Below are 18,210 nucleotides of genomic sequence, written 5' to 3'. Positions count from 1 at the left end.
CAGATGGAGCAAAAGAGAGGCCAACATTCTCAGAAAGCCTAAACCTTTGCCAGATTCTACAATCTCTGCTGCTCAGCACAGGTACCTATTAATAGCACTCACTATTACTCAAGCACTTGCCAGGTTATAGACTCCCGTGGCGTAGTAAACACAGCCCACGTTAACAAGTCCATCAATGTCACTTCCATGCAATGCCAAGAATTCAGTCTGGCTCTTGACTACTTGAGGAGATGGCAACACAGGGGCATGTGGGACTTGGTTGTGTATTTTTAAAAAGAGGCTGTACAGGAACCATCCAGATCATTAGGACTTTTTGGCATTGCCAAATCAAGCCTGGTCTCTTATTGGGACACCATGATAGCAGGCTTTCAGTTAGATAAATAACTTGCGCACATGATGAAAAATACTACCACTGAAGCAAGCTTCTGTAGCCATCAAATTTATATGCGTATAATAACAGTTTTAAAAGATGTAAATGTCCAGGTTGGTCACTTTCCTCTTAGGCTGAGAGTATGTGACTTGCTCAAGGGTTTCCATAGTGGAACAGGTATTCCAACTCTTGTCTTCAGAGTCCTACTCCAGCACCAAACCATTATAAACACACTGTCTCTGTATAAGTCCATGTAACAAGGGAACAACATCATGGACAAAATCATTCTTGTAAATGTAAAACACTTGAGACTGTAAGGAAGTATCTTGCCATTATACTACTTAAGAGAAAAAAAGTGACAATTTAATCCAATTTCATGTTTATGTGAGAACAAGACAAGCAAGAACTTGCATCTCTACATATTTTCTTCCAGCAAGAGTTCTGTTAAGAATTTCACAACCTTTTAATTTTTAATGAAGCACACAGTTAAGGTAAGGCCCCTCAGGCCCCCAACACTCCTAAAACAATGCACCGTTACAAACTGCTAGAAGGAAATCCCTGTGGTTTTTAGTTTTGAATATGTTTCATGCATTTTAACTGATTTTTAAAAATACCAATGTTATTTAACAGTTTTAATTTTTGTATATCTGTAGATTTTAAATTGTATGGAAATGCTTTTAATGTAGGCCATTTTGAGTCTACAAATAATAATAATAATAATAATAATAATAAACTGATGACAATCCACTACTCATTACACCCGCGTAGTGATGTCGACAGATTCTACCTGCCCAGAAAATGAGAAGGCAGAGGGCTTCTGCAAGTGAAACAAATGGTAGAAGAAGAGAAACATGCTCTAGCAGATTATGTGAATGGTAGTCACGAACTAACATTGAGGAAGTCAATAGTAGTAAACTGATTCAAGTCCAAAAGACAAAGAGGGAATACCGTAAAAACACAATCCAGAGCAGAAGAGAAAACTGGAGAAAGAAAGCTCTCCATGGACAGTTCCTGGGAAAAATTGAGAGCCAAATTGACAAAGAAAAAACCTGGCTGTGGCTCACAAATGGGACTTTGAGAAGGAGATGAAGGGCCTGATTCTGGCAGCTCAAGAACAAGCCATTAGAACCAATGCCATCAAAGCCAGAATTGAAAAGTCAACGACAGATCCCAAGTGTAGACTCTGTAAGGAAGCAGATGAAACACTAGATCACATCCTCAGCTGCTGCAAGGAGATCGCCCAGACAGACTGCAAGCAGAGGCATAACACCGTTGCTCAGATGATTCATTGGAACTTGTGCCACAAATACCAACTGCCTGTGACAAAGAACTGGTGGGATCACAAGCTGGAAAAAAGTTACAGAGAATGAACATGTCAAGCTACTCTGGGACTTCAGGATTCAGACAGACAGAGTTTTGGAGCACAATACTCCTGACCTCATGATCATGTTAAAAAATAAAGTATGGATTGTCGATATTGCAATCTCAGGTGACAGCAGGATTGAAGAGAAAACTGGAAAAGATGACACGATATGAGGATTTAAAAATTGAACTGCAAAGACTGTGGCACAAACCAGTAAAGGTGGTCCCAGTGGTGACTGGCACACTGGGTGCAGTGCCTAAAGACCTTGGCCTGCACTTAAACACAATCGGCGCTTACAAGATTACCACCTGCCAGCTGCAAAAGGCCACCTTACTGGGATCTGCACGCATTATTCACCGATACATCACACAGTCCTAGACACTTGGGAAGTGCCCGACGTGTGATCCAATACAACAGCCAGCAGAGTGTCTGCTGTAGACTCATCTTGTGGTGTTTCAAATAACAACAACAACAACAACAATAATAATAATTTTTTTCATGTTAGGAGTGACTCGAGAAACTGCAAGTCGCTTCTGGTGGCCATCTGCAAGGACGTTACCCATGGGACGCCAGGATGTTTTTATGTTTTACCATCCTTGTGGGAGGCTTCTTTCATGTTCCCACATGGAGAGTCGAAGCTGACAGAGGGAGCTCATCCGCGCTCTCCCCGGATTTGAACCTGTGAGCTGTCTGTTTTCAGTCCTGCTGACACAAGAGTTTAACCCATTGCGCCACCAGGGGCTCCAAAATAATAATAATAATAATAATAATAATAATAATAATAATAATAATATTTTAGTGTATTTACCGTATTTTAATTTTGTTTTACCACACTGTTACTATTTAATTGCTTTTTAACTTTTGTATTGCACCTTTTAAACTTGCCAGTGTGAAGTGTTAAGTCATGTTGAGTCCCCAAAGGAGGGGTATAAATAAAGATGATGATGATGATGATGATTATTATTATTATTATTATTATATTGTATTACGATCCAAAGGCCAAGTGAAAGGGCACAAAAAGCTCAGAAAGGATGTAGCCAAGTAGAACTCCCATAGAAATGAGTTTCACAACCAGGATTATGCTACAGAAGAAACAATGCCATGATTTTGATCCCCCCACCCCATCCAAGAAAGCCTGTTGAAAGGTTTATTTTCATACCCAGTGTTGTTTTAACTGACTGTTTTAAGTGCTTGTTGCTATGAAAAACCTTTGGTATGGAAAGACAGGAGATAACTATCTCAGATAAGTAGCCTGCTCTTTCTATACCATGTAATTAGGCTTTTGGAGCGCAGCTTGTGAAAAATATTTGCTGACCTTGTATATTAATATTATCTGCAGGTTTTGAAGAATTACAGAGGCACTGCGGGAAAATGAGTCATGAAAGACCAGCAAATAGCTTGGAACATATATGATTCCACAAACAAAGTGCTTGCTACAGTTTATGGTACTACTAAAGTTATTATCTCAGCTTAATAGGCTCACAAGAGCTACTGGGTGGCATTTCAGTCAGAAGGCTGTATTTGCATGTTGTCGTATGCTTTCTGGTTTATGAAATCACAAGATTTTCTTGACAATATTTGCTCAGACTGAGTTTCTTTTTGTCTTCCTTTGAGGCTGAGAGGGTCTGACTAGCCCAGAATCACCCAAGAGGTTGTGGCCCAAGCAGAGTTTAAAACACTGGTCTATAGAGAAGGAGTCCAAGACCCAAACCAATGCACTATGCTGGCTGTAGGACTCTTTTCAGAGGAAACATGAACACATTTTTATTGCAGGTTTATGGACCGCTGTAAATTAGTATTAGAAACAACAAAAACTCATCTAGCTCTTAAGTCCTAAGAAATGTTACAATGACGAGCTTTTGTGGACTATAGCCATGAAACATACAGTTTGTACTATAGATCTATCACCTTCCTAGGCCAACTGGATACAAAATTTAGCTCCCATGCCTGGCACTTCTATGGTTTAATTTCATTTGCTATTACAAATAGAAGAAATTCACAAATGTATTCATAATTTAAAGTACTATTTCTGGTATCACCACAAAAGAAACATTTGTTTGGCAAAATTGAGCTGATGTCTAAAAGTATTATTATTGTGTCAGGAGCGACTTGAGAAAATGCAAGTCGCTTCTGGTGTGAAATTATTGGACGTCTGCCAGGACGTTGCCCAGGGGACGCCTGGATGTTTTCGTTTTTTTTAATGTTTTAGCATCCTTGTGGAAGGCTTCTCTCACATCCCCACATGGGGAGCTGGAGATGATAGAGGGAGCTCATCCGCTCTCTCCCTGGATTCGAACCTCCAACCTGTCGGTCTTCAGTCCTGCCGGCACAAGGATTTAGCCCATTGCGCCACTGGGGCCTCCACCATGCCTAAAAGTACAAACATTATTCAAATGTACACCTTCAAAGCAGGATTTCAAGTCTTTCAAATTAGAGTAGGGATGAAAGCCTCTGGCCCTCCAGATGTTTTAGACCCCCAAAACCTTGTAGGAGATATAGTCCAAGATGCCTTTAGGGTAAATGTTGGAAATAACAACTTTTTTCAGGCCTTCTCTAGCAATCTGTTTGTCTATGATCCTCTTGCTTACTGTTTTCTGTATGTACGTTCTGGAATGCAGCTGCTTTACTCTATGGTTCGTGAGAAGTTATAAAAGGGGCTGCAGACCACATGCTTTCTCTCTCTCTCCTTTCGACAATGTCACCTGTTGATAGCTATTTTGTTATACGAGAGATGTCCTAGCCAGATGGCACAGAAAATTATCTCAAACATATCTGAAACTGGACTGATAAGTTTTGTATCTGTGTATGCTGAACACATGGAGGTTGTGAGTAAACCAAATATGTTATTTTTATCAAAGTCTACTTCACTTTTGTCTCTTGAGTGCATGATATAAAACAAGTTGTTTTATGGGAGAGCATATTTTTTGGCACTGAAAAACACTTCTAAAGCTCTGCTGTTTTTATGCACTAGCAAAATCTCTATTATCCTAACAGATCAGAGATAACTGATCATTCAGTCTAACAACTGAAACCATTGCCTAGCACAATTATATCTGGTTGTATACCACAAGAGAAGATTCTACTCTATAGGGTTTTTGGCTCTTCTCTGAAAGGCCATGGTTTATAAAAAGTTCAATCTTCAAATTGTGTTTTCCAAAAGGTTATTAATGCCATTTTCCAAATGTAAAAGACATCATAAGGCAAGTTGCCATTGATGGTTACATTCTTGCTTATCTTCAAGGACCATTCTGCCAAGTCTTCAGAAGTCATTTTTGTTTTAGGCAGTCACTTAAATGCTCTTTTTAAAGTGCATGGCTTAAATTTTATTTATTTATGGCATTCATTTGTTACCCCATAAGACAGGACTCTGGCTGGCTTACAATAAATTATACTTGCGCAGTTTTTTTTTATTTACTTAAGGCATCTAAGCAATAGCTGTCTTCATTCATTCAAAACTATTTCTAAAAACTAACATATTCTAAAGATTGCATTTGTTTGCTGGGTTACAACAGCCAAGTTCTCCAAGTCCATGATAAAAGAGGCCTAACAAAAATAAATAAATGGTTATCTACAGGTATTCAGAATAAGCTTTACTAAATATTTAGAAACTGCTGGCAAGCCTCAAAGATGTCATGTTCAAAGCACATTCCATACAAAGAAAATCAAAATAATTCTAGAGAAGGGCATGTGTGCTGCTGATAACTTGAACTTAAGCAGATAAAAGCAGGCAAGCAACAGCTACTGATGCAGAATTGCAGCTGTAAATTGTGAAAATGCCCGAAAAGACGATAGATTAGTACATACAGAATAATATTAGAACAAACTAGGCTTTTAAGCTGAAATTTTAAAACGTCTGTGAACATGTAAGACTATTAGTTTGCAAGTATGTCACAAGAGCCAGTGTGTAATAGTTGGAACACTGAACGATGACTCTGGAGACCTGAGTTTGAATCCCCATTCAGCCATGGTTACCCACTGAATGACCCTGGAGAAGGCATTCTCAGCTTCAGAGGGGGAAAACCCCCCTCATGTAATAGTCACCATAATGAAGAGGGAAATGATGTGAAGGTCTCAAGGTTTCCAAGTTCACAGAAATTTTCAGCCTGGCTCTGATAAAGGGTAATCTCTGATGGGATTACTAAAACCAACATGGTCAGGACAGTAGCACCAAGTACCATCACAGTGATGGACAATCATATTTCTCAGGTATCGTTAAGTAGTTGCATAATGTTCACTTATTTCATACTTGGTAAATATGTATTGCCATACAGGCAACTAGACCTACTTGTCCCTGGGAGTAGGTTCAACAGAATTTAGTGTGATGAGAAAAATATCTTCCATTGGAGTCGATGGCAGAAGACTAATATTTACAGGTGTCCTTCCCAAAACTTGCTTTTCACAAGAAACAAGCCCCTGAAGCACTTTCAACATGCTTTGCCTTTGCCTTTGATCTTGTGAAAGTTTTGTTTATAGCTTGAGCCGGGGAGGCTAAATACAAAACCAAACACACAGATGTCACTGTTCAGGTTATCAGAAGCTTTAGATGCCTTTCTTAATCTAATCTCTTAATTTTGACCTTTGACATATTTTGGCAACAGAAGTCTGTATTTACTAGGCACACTTACTTGTGCTTTTGCTCCTTCCTCCATCAAGTGACTCAAGTTTCTCATATTACAAAATATATATATATAAAAAAACAAGATCTCCAAGAGATGCTACTACATCCTGTCCTTATTCAGCACTCAGATGGTCCCCTCCATGGGTTCCGGCCATACTAAGGCAACCCCCAAAGCTCGGGAAACTAAAAAAGTACTGATGAACAAGGAGCAGCCCCCTTGCGTCTCCTCCTCAAGTTCTAGAAGATAGGAGAAGCTCCATCCTGCTGAGCATGCCGGAGAAGCTCTAGTTTAATGAGCTCTCCATTCAAGGACTTGCCAGGCTTTTTTCCCTTTATAACAGAATAAAAATCAATACTATACACAGCCATTGCACTCTCCCAACAGAAGGGATGAAGAGGGCTTCACATGTCTCACCCCAATCAGTTGTATCAAATTGGAAGACATGCAGAAATTACCCATGCTCTTTTTTATGGAGACTCCATAAATATTTCAAGAATCACTAGGCCTGCCCTATCTTGATAGCAGAAGCAAAAGAAGGTCAAATTTCAGGCTGAAAGGCTATAATTTAACTGAACTCCAGTTTAATGGAACAGAAACTATAAACAGAAGGCCTACAGGCATGTAGGTAAGGCACCAGTAGCTGCTCTGGCTCCATATTTGGAGCCAATTCAAGCACTTCTCTAAAGATATAAGCATGATTTTGAATATATTGAAAGGGAGAAAGCACACATATACTACACTAAGGAAAATGAGCCACTGATCTGAGCCACCCACAATCCTACGTAATGCCATATGCATTTTGGAGTTTCACAAGATTGTTGCTAAGTCTGACCTATGTTACTAGTTCGTGCAATTATTTTCCTTGCAGGCATGCGCGGAAATAACTCCTGCATTTTGTGTTGGTGGAAAAAGTCAGTTGAATTGGTTCTCTGTTTTGGAATCGACACAGTGCTTGTTTTGACGCTCCTGCAAAAACCCTGTGATCTGGCTGCCCATGTTCAGCTTTAAACAGCATATCTTTGTTTTCTCATCCCATGTCAGGCATCCCACTGGGCCTTTCAGGACCTCCTACTTCATGTTGAGGAGAAGGCTTTCCGGTTAACAGTGACACATACACTGTCCTTTTCACTCATCAAGACGAGAGGGGGGCCTTCTGGGGTTCCTGAGTGGCGAGCCACAAGTCTGTGGCAACAAGGAAGGCTAGCTGACACCAATCATTATTTTGGGAATAAAGTATTTGAAAGGGAGCTGTTCACTGCTCTTATTTTAGTGCTTGTTTTGTATTCTCTCCCTTGCTTACAGGCACAACTTGTAGGACAAAAATATCTACCATCCAAATGTTATTGCATCCTTGTGCCATACTTCCGCCAAGGATCTCGGGAAAGAATCCCCCCTCTCCATTCTATAATTTCAATAATTTCTTTCCTAGCTTTCTTTCAGTGCAGGACCCCAGAGAGTTTACACCATAAATTAAAAGAAACACAGCTGAATTCAGACAGATATAAATTGAAGGCACAATTGCAGTTAATTTGCCCCTGTATTAAAACCAAGCACCAAATTAAAATATATTTCACAGTTTAAGACTGTAACAAAAAGGAAGTACAACATACAATCTCTTCAATAAAAAAGAATGTTCATGATAAGACAATAACAGCACAGTATCATCACCACCTTTATTACTATTATACATTCATTTTTTGTTTCACATTTCCCTCAACAAAGACTCTGAGCTGTTGTTTCTAAGGAGGGAAAATATGTAACAATAGTAATGGTAAAAGTAATAATAGTAACTGCAGTAAAAGCAATAATAGTACTGTTATTTTTAATTTATTTATAGCCCACCTTTTCCAAGACTTGGACTGTAAGCTGTTTCTTACTAAGGCATTTCACAGTGGAAAGGGGAATGAATAAAGATGATGATGATGATGATGATGATTATTATTATTATTAACAAAATCAGGGCCAAAATCCTATTGTTTGTCCAAATTACAGTACTGCCACTGAATTCATTGAATTAATCTAGTTTTGACTCACCAGTTAACAACAGATTTAATGGGCCTACTCTAGTTGGGACTAACCAGCCATTGTTTTTAATTCAATACTCAAATACTCTGAATCCATGCTTTTAAAAGTCATTTTGCAATTAAAAGGGGAGGGGTAGGAATAAGAGTGGCAATAATAACAACAGTAGTATTTGCTGAACTGTGAGGCTGACAGTTTAATAACCAAACCAACAGACTTCCATTTCTGCTCAGAGTAGTAGTGGCAAAAACAGCAATAATACAGTAATAATGTATTTGTTACCTGCCTCTCCTTAAGACTTGAGGCAATCTACAACACTGTTAAAATACATAGAAAAAAATACTAACACACCCAACATTAAAACACATTAAAATAATTCTTACTAATAAAATGCTCAAACATGATAACATTATTTTAACAGATTTTGATGATTTTAACAATTCTATGCTTAATGTGCTTAATGCTTATTATTTTTAATGTTCATATGGTGGAGATTTTGAATTGCATTGATTTTAGTGTTCTAAACTACTCTCTGAGTCTCATCTTAATAGAGTAAAGCAGGATATTAATTATTAGGTTAAAATTGACTGGGCAGATTGACTAGAATTTATAGATCTTTCACTTCATTTTAAATTATCTCAGTTCTTTAGTATCCCTATTATTACTAAATCATATATATAAACACTGAGATATACACACAGATACATATAGATCATGGAAGCTTAGCAGGAATGAAAACAAACACTAATGAGCAATAATGGGAAATAAGTAATTATTTTTACTATTATTTTATTATGTATTATTTTATTATGTATTATTACTACTATTGTTACTCATTTTACATCAGTCAGTTTTGGTCTGCATATTATTGGCATTGGTTTTTGGTGTGTGTGTTTTGATATATGTATTTTAATGGGGTTGCATTTGTCTGTCTGTTTTAATCATATTGTATCTCACCTCAAGACAGAGGGAGGGGTGGGTAATAAATAAAATTTATTATTATTATTGGAACATATGGCATTTTACAAGAAACTAAGAAAAACCCATGGGGTGGAACTTATTATCCTCATTATTATTATTATTATTATATTAATTATTATAACACATGGCATCTTACCAGAAACGGAAAAAAAAACCCCTAGGTGGTGGAAAGTATTATTATTATTATTATTATTATTATTATTATTATTATTATTATTATTAAAACCCATGGCATCTTACCAGAAATAAAAACAACCAAAGTAGTGGAACATATTATTATTATTATTATTATTATTATATTATTATTAGTAGTAATAGTAATAAAATTCATGGCAACTTACTAAAAATGGAGAAAACCCCATGGGGTGGAACTATTATTATTATTATTATTATTATTATTATTATTACCCATGGCATCTCACCAGAAACCAAACAACAACAACAACAATGATTGAGTGAAAGTTATTATAGAGAAGGAAGAGAGAGAAGACATGTTACCCTAAGTCTACATTATTGGTGGGCAAAATGTAGATCTAGATCTCAGTAGATATCAGGTTAATTGATAGTATTCCTCACTCTATGATTCACCTACCCATATTCATGCTACTGAAATTAACAAAGTTTGAACATACAAAAACAACAATGTACTTGTTTTAAATGCCTGTTTATGTTTTACCTTGATTGCTTACAAAGGTTTTATATTTTTACGTTTGGGTATTATTTGATTTTGTATTGTATTTCTAACTTGTTGGAAGCTGCTTTGGGTCCCCCACTGTGGGAGAAAAGCGAGATATAAATAAATATTTATTACTAGCTGTCCCTTGCCACATGTTGCTGTGGCCCAGTCTGTGTATATCTGTTTTGTGTGTGTATAAATTTGTGTATATGTGTGTCTGCAGTTTTGAGCATGTGTTGTAATGCATTTTTGGGGTTTTTTTTGGCTTTTTAAGTCCCTTCTGCTGTGTTTTTCAGTGTTTTATGAGTGATGGTCACTCCTTGGCCTGATAGATGTATTGTGTCCAAATTTGGTGTCAATTCGTCCAGTGATTTTTGAGTTATGTTAATGCCACAAACAAACATTACATTTTTATTTATATAAATTATTACTAGCTGTCCCCTGCCACGCGTTGCTGTGGCCTACATGGGGGTTCTGTGTGGGAGGTTTGGCCCAATTCTATCATTGGTGGTGTTCAGAATGCTCTGTGATTGTAGGTGAACTATAAATCCCAGCAACTACAACTCCCAAATGTCAAGATTCCATTTTGCCCAAACTCCACCAATGTCCACATTTGGGCATATTGAGTATTCATGTAGAGATTGGTCCAGATCCATCATTGTTTGAGTCCAGAGTGCTCTTTGGATGTAGGTGAACTACAAGTCCAAAACTAAAGGACACTGCCCACCAAACCCTTCCAGTATTTTCTGTTGGCCATGGGAGAACTGTGTGCTAAGTTATTATTATTATTATTATTATTATTATTATTATTAACTTTATTTGTACCCCGCTAGCATCTTCTGAAGGACTCAATGCGGCTTACACAGGCCAAGGCCTCAATAAATCATAGCATAACAAAATACACAACTTAAAGCAAATCAAAACAATTAAAGCAATATCAAACAACAAACAATAAAAACAATACACCAAAAACAAGAAAACAGGGCCGGCCAATGTAATGGGTACAGGTTAAAAGTGCTGATGTGACAGGTGGTATATTGGATTTTAGGGTAAGTGCAGTGTGCGGGCAATCTTAAACTCTAATAAAGTGCTTCTGGGACATGTTACTGGAGTTTGGTTCAAATCCATCGTTGGTGGGGTTCAGAATACTCTTTTATTGTAGGTGAACTATAAATCCTAGCAACTATAACTCCCAAATGACAAAATCAATTTTTTTTAGTGAAGGACATACATTGGGTTGTTAGGTGTCTTGTGTCCAAATTTGGTGTCCATTGGCCCACTGGTTTTTGAGTTCTGTTAATCCCACAAACGAACATTACATTTTTTTTATTTATATAGATTATCATCAGCATTATTATTATTGAATCCCACAGCATCTGACCGTCCAAATTTGGTGTCCTCTGGCCCACTGGTTTTTGAGTTCTGTTAATCCCACAAATGAACATTACATTTTTATTTATATAGATTATCACCAGCAGCATTATTATTGATTCCCACAGCATCTGACCTCCAAAAAAGAAATATTACTATTCAGCCAATAGTGAAAGGACCAAGGCTCATCCCGTTTGGGTATCAGCCAGCACGTCAACGACTTAAATCAAGACATAGTTTTCTTAGATCTACAGAGACACTCGCTGGAACACCCCAGCAAGCGAGAGTCCAAAAGTGGCAGGCCCAAACCCAGCACCTCAATTCATGGGTGATACCAGATGAGAGACTCCCCCCTGGGCACACAGAGGACTGGGCGACTTGGAAGGCGCTGAACAGACTGCGCTCTGGCACCACGAGATGCAGAGCCAATCTTAAGATATGGGGCTACAGGGTGGAATCTTCGGCATGCGAGTGCGGAGAAGAACAAACCATTGACCACCTGCTGCAATGCAACCTGAGCCCTGCCACATGCACCACGGAGGACCTTCTTGCGGCAACCCCAGAGGGACTCCAAGTGGCCAGATACTGGTCAAAGGACATTTAACCAAATACCAAATTTGCAAAATCTGTGTGTGTTTTTTTTCCTTTTTTCCCCTTTTCTTTTTAATCTCTGTTTGTTTTGCTCTGTTAGAATTGTAATACAATGGTTGCTGATGACATGATAAATAAATAACTATGATGATACGACTCCCAAATGACAAAATCAATTTTTTTTAGTGAAGGACATACATTGGGTTGTTAGGTGTATTATGTCCAAATTTGGTGTCCATTGGCCCACTGGTTTTTGAGTTCTGCTAATCCCACAAATCAACATTACATTTTTATTTACATAGATTATCATCAGCATTATTATTATTGAATCCCACAGCATCTGACCACAAAAAAGAGCTATTACTATGATGATGATGAGATGCCACTTTGTCTCTTTAAGAGACTGAATGAGTAACGGAGGGAAGGAGGGAAAGGGGCGGGGACGAGGGTGCCTCTGGGCATGAGCAGAGCGCTCTCTCTCTCAAAGGTTAAGCGGCTGAGGGGGGAAAGGAAGGGGCCTGAGGCTGTTGGGAATGGTGGGAGTTGAAGTCTAAAACACCAAGTAGGCCCAGGCCTGCTCTGTAACGTAAAGAAGGTGGGAGGATGCTCCCCGCCGGGGGAGAGGCCTGCCTTCGTGAGGGGGAAAAAGACTCGCTCACCCTTGGAGTAGAGGGACTTGGGGGACTCGAGGTCGAGGTCGGCGCTGAGGAGAGAGATGAAGTCCGAGGGCATCGCAGTGGAGAGGAAGGGGCGAGAGGAGGAAAAGGAGGCCGGAGGAGGAGGAGGAGAAGAACAACGGCCCGCCGGCGTCGTTCCTCCTCTTCTCCTTCTTCTTCTTCTTCTGACAGGAATCCGCCCCCCTCGCGCTGTGGCCCGCGCGCATGCGCCGCTGCCCCGGGAATCCAAAACAGGGCCCCGAGGCGCATGCGCTGCGGCGCGAGCTGGGAGGGGAAGAAAAAAAAAAAAGGAGATCGACGTGCGCCTGCGTGGGAAGCTCGAGCTCAGTGATACAAAGCCGAGAAAGGTGTGCCGATGTGCGCACGCTCCATGTAGGACGAAGAGACCAGGAAAGAGAGAGCAATGTGCGCATGCGTAGGCCACAGTCGAGGGAAAGTGATTTGGATGTGCGCATGCCCGTGCTGGCTTTTTTTTTCTACAGTGAAGGGAAAGTTGTTTTGATGTGCGCATGCGCATGCTGGAATGTTTCACATTTATTTACTTACTAGCCGTCCCCTGCCACACGTTGCTGTGGCCCACATGGGGGTTCTGGCCCATTGTGGGGTTCACAATACTCTGTGATTATAGGTGAACTATAAATCCCAGCAACTACAACTCCCAAATGTCAAGATTGTATTTTCCCCAAACTCCACCAGTGTTCACATTTGATCATATTGAGTATTCATGTAGAGTTTGGTCCAGATCCATCATTGTTTGAGTCCACTGTGCTCTTTGGCTGTAGGTGAACTACAACTCCAAAACCAAAGGACACTGCCCACCAAACCCTTCCATGGGTCATGGGAGAACTGTGTGCCAAGTTTGGTTCAATTCCATCGTTGGTGGGGTTCAGAATGTTCTGTGATTGTAGGTTAACTATAAATCCCAGCAACTACAACTCCCAAATGTCAAAATTCTATTTTCCCCAAACTCCACCAGTGTTCACATTTGGGCAACCACAACTCCCAAATGCCAAGGTCCATTTTCCACAAACTCCACCAGTGTTCACATTTGGGCAACTACAACTCCCAAATGCCAAGGTCCATTTCCCCCAAACTCCACCAGTGTTCACATTTGGGCAACTACAACTCCCAAATGCCAAGGTCCATTTCCCCCAAACTCCACCAGTGTTCATATTTGAGCATATTGAGTATTATTGTAGAGTTTGGTACAGATCCATCATTGTTTGAGTCCACAGTGCTCTTTGGATGTAGGTGAACTACAACTCTAAAACCAAAGGACACTGCCCACCAAACCCTTCAATGGGTCATGGGAGAACTGTGTGCCAAGTTTGGTTCAATTCCATCGTTGGTGGGGTTCAGAATGCTCTTTGATTGTAGGTAAACTATAAATCCCAGCAACTACAGCTCCCAAATGACAAAATCAATTTTTTGAGTGAAGGACATAGATTGCTTTGACAGGTGTCTTGTGTACAAATTTGGGGTCAATTTGCCCAGCGGTTTTCGAGTTCTGTTAATCCCACAAACGGACATTACATTTTTATTTATATAGATTTATTTACGACTTATATACCGCCCTTCTCACCACGAAGGGGACTCAGAGCGGCTTACAAGATATATATACATACAATACATTACATTATTAGCATAGTACAATATCAGTATTAATTATTACTATATTGCATTATACCATTATATTGTAATATTACTGGTAATATTACATGTAATATAAATATATAATTATAATATATTAGTATTAGTATTATATTGCATTACATTATAATAGTATAAATGTAATATGTATATACAATATATATTACATTACATTATATTATTAACATAGCACAAGAGACAAGGTGCTTTTTAATGATCAATTAAATTAAAATGTTTAAATGATCGGCTTATTAATTAATTAATTTATTAATATTTATTTATTTATATCCCGCTTTATTTCTCCATACGGAGACTCAAAGCGGTTCACAATCAAAAATATTACTTAAAATATACAATAATAACAGTATATCATTATATATTATTATTATTATTATTATTATTATTATTATTAACTTTATTTGTACCCCGCTAGCATCTCCCGGAGGACTCGATGCGGCTTACACAGGCCGAAGCCTCAAACACAATACAGTAGAAAGTATAACATCACAACAAAGTATAACATCATTATATATAATTAATAATATAATATATATATTAATATATAATGGAATAAACAAAAATATTATATAATATCAGTAGTAATTATATTTAATATATTAGTATTACTATTTTGCATTATTATTATTGTTATTATATTGTATTACATTCTAATATTATTTTCAGTATTAATAATATCTAATAGAATAAGCAACAAACAAAAAATATATATTATCAGTAGTAATTATATTTAATATATTCCTATTATTATTTTGCAATATTACTATATTGTATTACATTATAATATTATTTTCAATATTAATAATATGTAATAGAATAAACAACAAACAAAAATTATTATATATTAGCAGTAGCAATTATATTTAATATATTCATATTTTTATTTTGCAATATTACTATATTGTATTATATTATATTATTTTTAATATTAATAATATATAATAGAATAAGCAACAAACAAAAATTATATATTATCAGTAGTAATTATATTTAATATATTGGTATTATTATTTTGCAATATTACTATATTGTATTATATATTATATTTAATATTAATAATATATAATAGAATAAGCAACAAAAATGATATATTATCAGTAGTAATTATATTTAATATATTAGTATTATTATTTTGCAATATTACTATATTGTATTACATTATAATATTATTTTCAATATTAATAATATATAATAGAATAAACAACACGGTGGTACACGCTCTTGTCACATCCCGCCTGGACTACTGCAACGCGCTCTACGTGGGGCTGCCCTTGAAGACGGCCCGGAAGCTTCAGCTGGTTCAGCGTGCGGCAGCCATGCTACTAACTGGAGCGGGTGGCAGGGAGCACACAACGCCCTTGTTGTCCCAGCTCCACTGGCTGCCGATTTGCTACCGGACCCAATTCAAGGTGCTGGTTTTGGCCTACAAAGCCCTAAACGGTTCTGGCCCAAAATACCTTTCCGACTGCATCTTGGCCTACGAGCCCACGAGGACCTTGAGATCGTCTGGGGAGGCCCTTCTCTCGGTCCCACCTGCCTCACAGGCACGGCTGGCGGGGACGAGGGAGAGGGCCTTCTCGGTGGTGGCCCCCCAGCTGTGGAACACTCTCCCTGCACACATCAGACAGGCGCCTTCCCTCATGTCCTTTCGAAAAAGCCTTAAGACATGGCTTTTCGAGAGGGCATTTAATTAAGTGCTAATAATACGGTTATGAGAACTGGAATGGAACTGGAATGAGACTGGCTATGATTCCACTAAGAGACGAAGCGGATTTTTAGTGTAGTTTGTAGTTGTTGTATAGTCTATATGTTGTCGAAACTGGCTTTTTGTAATTGTCTTTTATGTGTACTGTACACCGCCATGAGTCGCCCTTATGGGCTGAGAATGGCGGTCAATAAGTGCATCAAATAAATAAATAAATATTATCAGTAGTAATTATATTTAATATATTCATATTATTATTTTGCAATATTACTATATTGTATTACATTATATTATTATCAATATTAAGAATATACAGAATTAAGAATAAACAACAAACAAAAATATTATATATTAGCAGTAGCAATTATATTTAATATATTAGTATTACTATATTACAATATTATTGTATAGTATTATAATATCAATACTATATGTACATACAATATATTGTTGTTGTTGTTATTAGCAGAGCACAATATTAGCACTTTGGCAAACTTCTCGCCAGAGGTCTTAGTGAAGAGCCAGCGAAAATATTAGTGCGCAGGCGCAAGAGGAGAATGTGTTGGAGAAATTAGAGAAAAAGTTGACGCTTCTACGCATGCGCACTAATAAGCTAGAAGGAACGGACGGAAGAGCCAGAGAAGAGATTAGTGCGCAGGCGCAAGAGGCCCACTGTTGGAGAACGAGAGGAAAACGTAGACGCTTCTGCGCATGCGCACTAATAAATTGCCAGGGAACCTGCGAGGAAAGGCCTCCATTTCTCTAAATCCTCATTTTCTGATTTTTGTCTCTTCTGTCCCAAGAATATGGTTCCATTTTGACCACATTAAGGTTGCTTAGCACAGGCCAACCAGCCACGCAGAATGTTCTCCTGAGCAGAAAGGGAGGATAAAGGTAACTTGAGGAAAGGATGGAAATAATATTCAAGAGGGAAAACAAAATAGGAAAGTTGTACACCTGTTGTTATTGACACCAGGCCTGAGCCAACTTTGGCCTTCCCATCAGGTGTTTTGGACTTCAACTCTCACATGACTGTTAGGAATTGTGGGAGCTTGAAGTCCAAAACACCTGGAGGAAAGGCTGAAGTTGGCCCAGGCCTGATTTTGACACTTGGCTGACTGGCCATCTGTCGGGAGTGCTTTGATTATACTTTTCTTGCATGGCAGGGGGTAGATTAGATGGCCCATGTCTCTTCCAATGTTATATTATGTGGTGTACCACAATGTGCCATTCTATCCCCAATACTCTTTAATATTTACACAAAGCCACTGGAAGAGATCATTCGTAAGCATGGAGTGGGGTGTTATCAGTATGCTGATTGTTAGACATCCAAATATATTTCTCCATGCCTTCAAAAGCAGCTATAGCTAAGAATAGTGTGTCTCCTCTCAATGAATGCCTGGAACACGATGAGGAAAAACATTGAAACACAGGTCCTTGCCATCAAGGATTCTCATTTGGAGATAGATGTGTGTCAACCAGTTCTCGACGGGGTTATGCTCCCCCGAAAGACTGTGTTCGCAGCTTGGGATTCTCCTGGATCCGTCTCTCCTAATGTCACCCTTGGGAGATGCAGCAATGGTAAGGATTGCTTAGCTTTGGCTGATTCGCCAGCTGCACCCCTTCCTAGATTTGGAGGATCTGAAGATGGTAGTGCACGCTCTGGTCACCTCATGGTTGGACTTCTGCAAGGCACTTTACATTGGCCTACCTTTGTACCAAGTTCGGCAACCCCAGTTCGATCAAAATACAGCAGCCAGATTGGTTACAGCAGCATTTCTCAACCCTAAGGGGTCATAAGGGGGCTTCAGAGGAGTCACCAAAGACCATCAGAAAACACATATTTCTGTTGGTCTTAGGAACCCTTTGGCAGAGAAAGCTGAAGATCTCTGCCTGTCCTTCTCTTCCTATTTGGAAACATTTGATGAATCCTCCCACCAAAAGTCCTCCTCTGCTATATCTCTTTTATAGGATGTTATCAGGCAAGGGGAGAGCTATTTCTGAGACCAATTGGGAGAGAGGAGAGCAGGCGTGCTCAGTGCATAGCAGCATGGTGTGCATGTGCGGGCGAGGGAGAGCGAGTCTGTAGGGAGGCTTGCGCCAGTGAGTCCCTTCAAGGCGTGAGGGTTCTGTGTGGGAAGTTTGGCCCAATCTATTGTTGGTGGAG

General features: G+C 38.8%; 1 protein-coding gene across 2 annotated transcripts in view; it reads right to left on the bottom strand.

Moving 5' to 3' along the window:
• The window catches only part of NFAT5 (nuclear factor of activated T cells 5), a 46,379-nt gene extending 33,479 nt beyond the window's left edge, over positions 1 to 12,900 (bottom strand). Inside the window, exon 1 of one of the 2 annotated variants that reach the window (XM_060788365.2) lies at positions 12,653 to 12,900. In XM_060788365.2, coding sequence (XP_060644348.2) covers positions 12,653 to 12,725 — 73 coding nt within the window. In that variant the 5' untranslated portion in view covers positions 12,726 to 12,900. The remainder of the gene's footprint in view (positions 1 to 12,652) is intronic. The other variant, XM_060788364.2, reaches the window with a different exon arrangement.
• Positions 12,901 to 18,210: the final 5,310 nt, after the last annotated feature.

Source organism: Anolis sagrei, chromosome 8, assembly GCF_037176765.1.
Source record: "Anolis sagrei isolate rAnoSag1 chromosome 8, rAnoSag1.mat, whole genome shotgun sequence".
Classification (NCBI taxonomy): Eukaryota; Metazoa; Chordata; class Lepidosauria; order Squamata; family Dactyloidae; genus Anolis; species Anolis sagrei.
Note: the sequence above shows the minus strand (reverse complement) of the source record. Positions and strands in the feature narration are given on the sequence as shown.